Consider the following 8,684-nt stretch of genomic DNA (forward strand, 5'->3'; position numbering starts at 1 on the left):
CTCGCCCGGCTAGTTTTTTGTATTTTTTAGTAGAGATGGGGTTTCACCGTGTTAGCCAGGATGGTCTCGATCTCCTGACCTCGTGATCCACCCACCGTGGACTCCCCAAGTGCTGGGATTACAGGGGTGAGCCACCACGCCCGGCCCACAAAGCCTATCCTTAAATTGAAACGAAGAACCTTCTAAATGAGAAACATAGCATCTATGAGAGGTAAGAAGCCTTGTGATCTATGCCTACAATTTTAAAAAGAAACAAAATGCCAGCTTCAAAAAGAGGAAAAAAGATTCCTAGGTAAACCACCATTGAACTCAGAGCAAATGCTCTATGCTCACAGGAAGATCTCCAGGATTCTGCAAATATGAGTTCTGCATTGCTGCCTATCAGCATTGTTCTTCTCCGTGTGTGTGCACAGGACGCCAATCCTTCCACTGCTTCTCAACCTCAGCTCAAGCATTCAGATGAAAAACTCTCTTAAGGCAGATTAAAGGGAAATCTTTCGATTTAAAATTTTAGACTCCTTGCAGTATATTTACATTTTAAATTGCTGGGATTTAACACTGGAAACAAGACATTTAAATCTTTACGAAACTCAAATGTCAACTCCACTGGCTGTTCTAATTCACCTTAGTGTCCTCCTACTACAAGTTCTCAATAGATGTTTGTTGAATATTGAATTAAGTTTATATTTTTGTAATTAAGCCACAATGGTAGATCTTACAATAACTTCTTCTCTATCAATCCTTAGAGGTTTTCATCTTCTCATGATAAGAAGAAGGCCCCGCTGAGCTGAACATCACAGAACAAACTCTACTGAGAACCAGCATTATTGCAGGAAGGTGCTTGCTCCTGCACCTACAGGCCTGCAATGAAGGTCTCTCAAGAACAGCATAGGGGCTGGGCGCGGTGGCTCACACCTGTAATCCCAGCACTTTGGGAGGCTGAGGTGGGCAGATCACCTGAGGTCGGGAGTTTGAGACCAGCCTGACTGACATGGCAAAACTCCGTTTCTACAAAAATACAAAAATTAGCTGGGTATGTTGGTGCGCACCTGTAATACCAGCTACTCGGGAGGTTGAGGCAGGAGAATTGCTTGAACCCGGGAGGCAGAGGTTGCAGTGAACCGAGATCGCGCCATTGCACTCCAGCCTGGGCTACAAGAGCAAAACTCTGTCTCAAAAAAAAAAAGAAAGAAACAAAAAATAGCAGGGGAGAGTGAGTCTTTTCAGGAAGTGGTCCCATCTATGTGGAGAGCGCACCAAGTTTCGCAAGGTGTCAAATGACAAAATCAATTGTAATTATATCAAATTATTTTCTCCTGTTTGTCTCTTGTAAAAGACACAGAAGTGTAACACATTTAGAGGGGTAACCACTCAGGTCAGGGCTGGCAAACTTGTTCTATAAAGAGCCAAGTAGTCAATATCTCAAGCTGTACAGTCCCCACAATCTCTTAACTCTGCTGCTTTCGAGTAAAAGAAGCCACAGACAACACAGAGCGAGTAAGGATGGCTGTCTTCCAATAAAACTTTGCTTACAAAAAAAAAACAGCAGGGTGGGGACTGGGCATCTGATCATCTCTGTGCTGGATGGATGCTAAAATAATCACAACGTGACTGACTTTAAAAAAGCACTTCACACTTGTTTGGCAATTAAAAAACAAAGAACAAAAATAAAACACCGTCATTTATAAGCTCAAGAACACACAGAGTTTTTTTTGACACTCCCTTGATATGGTTTCTTTTATCCAAAACCCATTAATAACTATAAAAAGGTTCTGTCTTTAAATAATCTGATGAGATGATATAAATCCCACAGCAGCAGGAAAGTGTGCAGCCCACCTTCTTTTCGAGCGAGTTGCTCCACTCCTTCAGCAGGTTGACGTGCTGCACGGCGGAGCTGGCCTCGTGGGCCTTGATCTGCTGGTTTGTCCCCTGCGAGAGCAAAGATGTGAGGCATTCAGCAAACCTCGCTGCATTTCAAAGGGCAGAAAGGCTAACATACAACCCTAAAAGCAGCACTAAACACAGAGAGGGGAGACCTATTTGCATCAAGTGAACAGGGAATCTCTGCGCCTAAGGAGGGCTGTGCTCAGGGCCACCTGGCTACTGCGTGCAGGTGAGGAGGCCAGCACCCTGCAATGCCACAGTGAGCATCTCAGGGTTATCTCCTCATCCCTCCAGCTCATCTCAAGTGGCTTCTTAGCAAGGGTTGACACTTGTAATATCAAGAAATTAAATTTTAAACTCATTATTGATCTATTATAAACTATTTTTCTCATTAAAATATAGTATTAAGTGGAAAATGTTTAGATACCCATAGTTGTGGTGAGATACTGCCACAACTTTACTAGACAACAGTCTAGTAAACATGTAAGCAAAGTAGGATTCAAAAGAATTCACTAAAGTATTCATTTATTAGTTCAAATACACTGTATCCAAAGATGTATTGCTCTTCACCATTCCAGTATTCTTAGAAAAGTTACATACAAAACAAATACAATCTACAGAGTACATAAGATGTAGACCATTTTAGAGTCAGGAATAAGCACACGTAATTGTACTTCATATATTTAAGGAAATAATTTGTCTGAAATATAATTTGTTTTGCTATTAGAAAATTAAGAAGCCACAGAAAGCATTTTAATGATCTCCAAAACATATACTCTGTACATAGAATATTCATATATATATGTTGATATAAGTGTTGCAATATATAAACATATATATACACATACACAGAGAGAATGAATGATACTACGTACGACAGAACAGGGGAGGCTCAGTCTTGTTAGAGACTAAAGCAAAGGAAGGCACAGTCATTCTTACTCTTTGGCTGTTCTCTTCCTCAGAAAATACTAAGATGCCAATCTCTCTGTACTGACTTCATAATAATGTATTGGTGCTACATAAAATATAAAATACTTTAATTGTAACATATACTGCCTCTTGATAGTTTTAAGATACATGTATTTAAATGAAAACTTGGTTCCATTCACTAGCAACCTCAGATGTGTTAAAAAATAAACAACAACAAAACACCAGATGCAGATTTCTCACACTACATGTGTGGCAGCAACAGAGACGCCCTCCCCACACTGTTCTCTGGGAGGTATGCTCTCTAGGAGCTGTGCTCCATTTTGCGTCTGTCCCCAGCTGGGGTCAGAGTCAGCACAGACATGTATATCAAATGCATTTATGGATACACACGTGTGTGATCATTATGGCTGTGTACTGACACACACGCTGTTGAAACTATGCTGTTTGATATTCGCTTAGATTCAGGTAACAGCTAAAATTTCCGTAACAATCTATCTGAAAACCCCACCAAACGTCAAGCCTATCTGTTGCATCACTAGCTGGTTTTGGATGCAGTACTTCTCGTAATGTATTAACTTCCACCTCAGCACAGTGTCTCCCTGAGGTCTCAAAACACCACCAACTGGAAAGCGAGCATCCCGCCTGCTGCACGTGGCTTTCGTCACCCATGCAACAGGGTGTTTCAGTTTCATGACGAAGAATAAGGAGTCCAGAGCTTGCATGTTAAAATGTTAATATAATAACTTTCTCTCATGGCAGAATGTCAGTGACTGGGAAGGACAAATGTCGGATACTGACCTGAAAAACGCAGCCATAGCGCTTAAAACTACAGGTGCTGGGGGCATTGACACACTCTGACAAGTGTGCACTCAACTGCAACGGGAAAGAGACGTGAGTTGTGGCACAAACGTTTGCATGAAAATGTTCAAACATATTAGGGCACAGATAGCATCTGGGCTGTACTATTAAGAATGGTGTTTATCGCTACAGGTGTGTATATATCATCTCTGCCTAGACTTCTATGCAGTAAATATACGGTCTAGTCACGTGTATACACATATACGCCAATATACAAGAATACATTTACTATAACATTTCTTAAACTTGCAGTTTCTTTAGAAGAAATTGTTCAAAATGTGACATGCCATCTGTAGTGCCAGAATTTAAAAAAGAAAGAAAAAACATAAACTGAAATGCACATTTAAAGACCATAAACAAAAATTGCATGAAAACACAAAAAAATAGAAAGCATTCAGAATGCAACTGGGTCACACACCTAATATACGGTACACAAAAATAAATATATTTTCAAAGTAAGCTTACACAATGTACCATTACTCATAATACTTGAGATAAGTGCAGATGAGTTTTTCCTTCAACTGAAAAGACTTTTTCCCTCTGTAAGGGCCAGAAACTCAGGTAGCTTTTCAAAGACCTCTAAGATCAGTCTAGCAATATAATCTTAATACTGTCACCTCTAATTGATGGCAGGAAATTTAGGTGGGGCTGGGAGCAGATAACTCATTTTGCAAGAAAAAAGTCCCTTGCTCAGCTCAAATGCTGGTGAGTTATCAAATAAAAAGCACTTATGATGCCCTAACAAGAGAAAAGGGAATGGAAAAGATTACATTTTAAGGAGTTAGGCTAATACAAATGAGGTATAGTTTGGTCTTTGTTTTTTTTATCATGCCCCAAGACTGAGCAGAAGTTTTGTCTTTTATTGAAGAAATTCCCATCAGGAAACTCTAGGGATAGACCTTCTTCACAGAAAACAGACTCTTCTTGGGAGGATGGGTGTGTGGATGCAGCAGCTGGGAAGGTGTCTTTCTGTGTGCCAGCACGCACGTGTTCCCAAGGCTCACAAAGCACGTCCTCCTGGAGGATGCAGCTAAGTTCTACAACTTCTCAGTCTACCAGGACAAAGGCGGTCCTTCCCTCTAGGTGGATATTTACAACAGAGGGGAAAATGGATCCCTGCTGCGAAAGCTAAGGAGGAGGGGCAGGGACTGAGGGGCCCATGCGGCCACTGCTAGGGTTAACCTTCAAGTAAGGTCTCAGAGCCAGGGCGGAGTCAAGGCAGTAGGAACCTGGCAGCCTGACGCCCTTGCTGCTCCTCGGAACCCAGATCGGCTGTCCCTGCAGGAAGTGCCCACAAGGCGCATGACAGGTGACTGGCAGGGAAACGCAGTGTGAAGACTGCGCAGAACAAGGTTAATTTAAAAACTTAGAATGTATTCTTCCAGTGTCATTACTGCAATAACAAACCTGCATGTCAACACTATTACATGTTAAACCAGGGACACACTGGGCTTGATGTATGTTATTTTCAGTGTACTAGAGTAAATTCGGTGTTGGACCTTTTTCTAAATTGGTTTTATTATCAGTATTCTCAGTCTTAGGGAATCTACAGGAGCTCTGGAATAGGGGCAGGAATGCAGGAATAATCTATAGCTCAACAGCATCTTTCATCAGAAACCCAACAGAGATGCAGGTTTAACAATGTTTTAAAAAAATTAATTATTGGCTGGGCGCGGTGGCTCACGCCTGTAATTCCAGCACTTTGGGAGGCCGAGGTGGGCAGATCACGAGGTCAGGAGATCGAGACCATCCTGACGAACACGGTGAAACCCCGTCTCTACTGAAAATACAAAAAAATTAGCCGGGCGTGGTGGCAGGTGCCTGTAGTCCCAGCTTCTAGGGAGGCTGAGGCAGGAGAATGGCATTAACCCGGGAGGTGGTGGAGCTTGCAGTGAGCAGAGATCACGCCACTGCACTCCAGCCTGGGCAACAGAGCGAGACTCCGTCTCAAAAAAGAAAAATAAATAAATAAAAATAAATAATAAAAATAAAAATAAAATAAATAAATAAATTATTGGCTGGGCGCAGTGGCTCATGCCTGTAATCCCAGCACTTTAGGAGGCTGAGGCGGGCAGATCACGAGGTCAGAAGATCGAGACTATCCTGGCTAACACAGTGAAACCCCGTCTCTACTAAAAAATACAAAAAACTAGCCGGGCGAGGTGGCGGGCGCCTGTAGTCCCAGCTACTTGGGAGGCTGAGGCAGGAGAATGGCGTAAACCCAGGAGGCGGAGCTTGCAGTGAGCTGAGATCCGGCCACTGCACTTCAGCCTGGGCGACAGAGCGAGACTCCGTTTCAAAAAAAAAAAAAAAAAATTTACATGTATTTTTCCCTAGTTCCTCCCAGGGGCACATTCAGGGCCCAGAGGCCACTGTCATCAGGCGAGACTGTGCTCTGACCCTCAGCTTCAAGGTCCCGGGAGGGCACACCTTGGGGGAGAGTGGCTCTCTGGGCCCTCTTCCACCCCGAGTCCCTGGTCCTAGCCCCACATGGGCCCTCTTGCTCAGTCAGGGGCATGCGAGGCTGGTTCTCCCTGCTGCTACCCTGTATCTATTAATAAAATTTCAGTCTGTTGAAAAATGCTGAGGTGAGCAGGTGAGCCGGCTCCTTAGATCAGGATACCACACATCCAAGGAGCCCAGGGTAGCCCCAGATGACTCCCAGAATACGAACTAAAGGAGCTCCAGGTAAGGACAGATGCAGAAACATTAAGAATCCCTGAAATTTTCCCAACTGGACATATCCTGATCAAGTGAAGTCAACGCAAAATCTACCTATCTCAAAGAAAGAGTGCCAAGGGCAATGTGAGACGTGCAACCCTTGGGGGAGGCCACACAGGGGCCCCTCTGGTGGCCCTAAAATGTGGGAGCTGTCCTCCACACAGAATGTGCGAGCAAAATGGTTCTGAAGTGTCTCTAATTCATGTTCTTGAGATAATCTAACAGCAATTACTATTCTATAGAGTTAAAATTGCTTTAAAAATCCCTTGTCACCTTTGCTTGTACTGTATATAAAATATTCCCATTTTCTTAACGCTTCACAATCTTTGCTCTGAATTTACCACACTGTAGTTTTGTTTTGTTTTGTTTTTGAGATGGAGTTTTGCTCTTGTTGCCCAGGCTGGAGTGCAGTAGTGCGATCTTGGCTCAGTGCAACCTCCGCCTCCTGGGTTCAAATGATTCTCCTGCCTCAGACTCCTGAATAGCTGGGATTACAGGTGTGCACCACCACGCCTGGCTGGTTTTTGTATTTTTAGTAGAGACGAGGTTTCAGCACGTTGGCCAGTCTGGTTTTGAACTCCTGATCTCAGGTGACCCACCCGCCGAGGCCTCCAAAAGTGCTGGGATTACAGGTGTGAGCCACTGCGCCCGACCATACACCATAGCTCTTGACTGCTTGCTTCTGACTTCCAAAAAATAGCGTAAGGCTTTTTGCTGTGGTTTTTGTTTTTCTGGCTATACACATGACTCTCATGAACTGGGAAAACGTGAGGCTTTGGCTATGCAGGGAAGGGGACCCAGGCACGCAGCCCTGAGGACTTCACAGATTCCCGGCCGGACCCGGCCGCCCCTACCTCGCTCCTCAGGAGAGTCTGGACGCTGCATTTGTGAGGGCAGGATACCACCACGCAGGGACAGTCGGTGTCCTCATGTTTCTACAGAGAGAGAAAGTACTGTCAACTTTAAACATACCATCTGTCTTCCTTCAGTCCCGCTGAGATCCCCATGGGGCCCCCAGGAATGGCTCTGCTCACCATCACTGTCCCCTAAGTTACGGCACTCACATTACGTACGGCTGAGTCATTACTGTCACAGAGTGTGAGTGTCTCAGGACATCACAGGTATCTCCAAAGATCTGGTCAGATCTGACCAGTGAGGGCGGTTTGCCTCAGAACAGTCTGCTGGTGGGGGCCTCGCCACAAGGGCTTCCCCTTAGCAGGTCTCCTCTGTGCCAGAGCTGCTTCTGGTTCACACAGCCCCTAACGTGCAATGCTCAGGGAGGCATGGCCACTCACACAGCACTCACAGCACAGGTGCACAGCGGAGCTGGCGACACAGCTGGTGTCTGCCTCTGCTGGTTGAGAGACGGAGGGTTTCCCTTGGCCTCTCAGTTTGGAGTCTGGAAATAATGCTTCCCAAGTACGTGAGAGCAGCATGACCTACTGAGTATTTACATTACTCACCTAGAACCTTCATCTAGATTATCTTTAGTCCATGGAAAATTGGGGTACGTTGTGGGTTAGGCCTTCTCTAATAGCACACACTTCATGTTTGCTGAGGCTGGATGATGGCGACTGTGAAGCCCAATCCCACAGGCACCTGCTGGGTGCCTGTCCACGAGCAGAGCAAGGGCAAGGACTCCCCACAAGGACATCAACTGCAGGGCCCCTGGGGAGAGACTAATGAGGCAGAGCCAGAGATGGAGCCATGCTGAACAGTCCCTGCTGAGCAGGAAGACTGTGGCAGCGGTTTCCCAGTGGCCACGGGATGCCTCAATCCTCCCCCCATCCATCTTTTCAGGTCCTCTTTTGGCCTTCAGTTATGTTGCTGTTCCACTGAAGGAACTGGGGAGGCATTTGCTGAGAGCCAGAGTCTGATGGCGGGTCTGAGGGCCGAGGAGGGCAGCAGCCCACCCGAGGGAAGCTCGTCCACAAAACATAGTTGCTCCTCTCTCCCCCAGGAGCTTGCTTTCCTCGGCAGGTTTCTAAAGCCCAACTCTGCAGGCACCCACGGTGGTTCTGTGGCAGAATAGGGATGGGGCTCAGGGCAGGGAGGCTGAGGAAGAAGTGGGGGGCGGAGGGCAGCACTGTGGCCAGGGAAGAGGAGGCCAATCAATATCTGTGTTTAACTTCCAACAAGCCCACACCAATCTACACTCCCAGTATCGTGGGGATGCATGTTTCCACACCCTTGCCAATTCTATCGCACAATCTTTGGCAATCTGATAGGTAAAAAAACGGGGTAAGTGGGACCTGCAATTCTTTAGTAATGTGTAGTTAAGCACATTATAT

The 8,684-nt window shown here is 45.4% G+C and overlaps 1 protein-coding gene across 3 annotated transcripts in view; it reads right to left on the bottom strand.

Annotated features, from left to right (window-relative positions):
• Positions 1 to 8,684, bottom strand: part of TRAF3 (TNF receptor-associated factor 3) — a 78,537-nt gene that overhangs the window by 13,143 nt on the left and 56,710 nt on the right. Inside the window, exons 6-8 of one of the 3 annotated variants that reach the window (XM_011951433.1) lie at positions 7,248 to 7,328; positions 3,613 to 3,687; positions 1,837 to 1,929 (exon numbers count right to left, since the gene is read on the bottom strand). The exons of 1 other annotated variant lie outside the window; for it this stretch is intronic. In XM_011951433.1, coding sequence (XP_011806823.1) covers positions 1,837 to 1,929; positions 3,613 to 3,687; positions 7,248 to 7,328 — 249 coding nt within the window. The remainder of the gene's footprint in view (positions 1 to 1,836; positions 1,930 to 3,612; positions 3,688 to 7,247; positions 7,329 to 8,684) is intronic. One more of the 3 variants, XM_011951434.1, reaches the window with a different exon arrangement.

The sequence above is a fragment of the Colobus angolensis genome, unplaced genomic scaffold (genome assembly GCF_000951035.1).
Source record: "Colobus angolensis palliatus isolate OR3802 unplaced genomic scaffold, Cang.pa_1.0 Scaffold32, whole genome shotgun sequence".
Lineage (NCBI taxonomy): Eukaryota > Metazoa > Chordata > Mammalia > Primates > Cercopithecidae > Colobus > Colobus angolensis.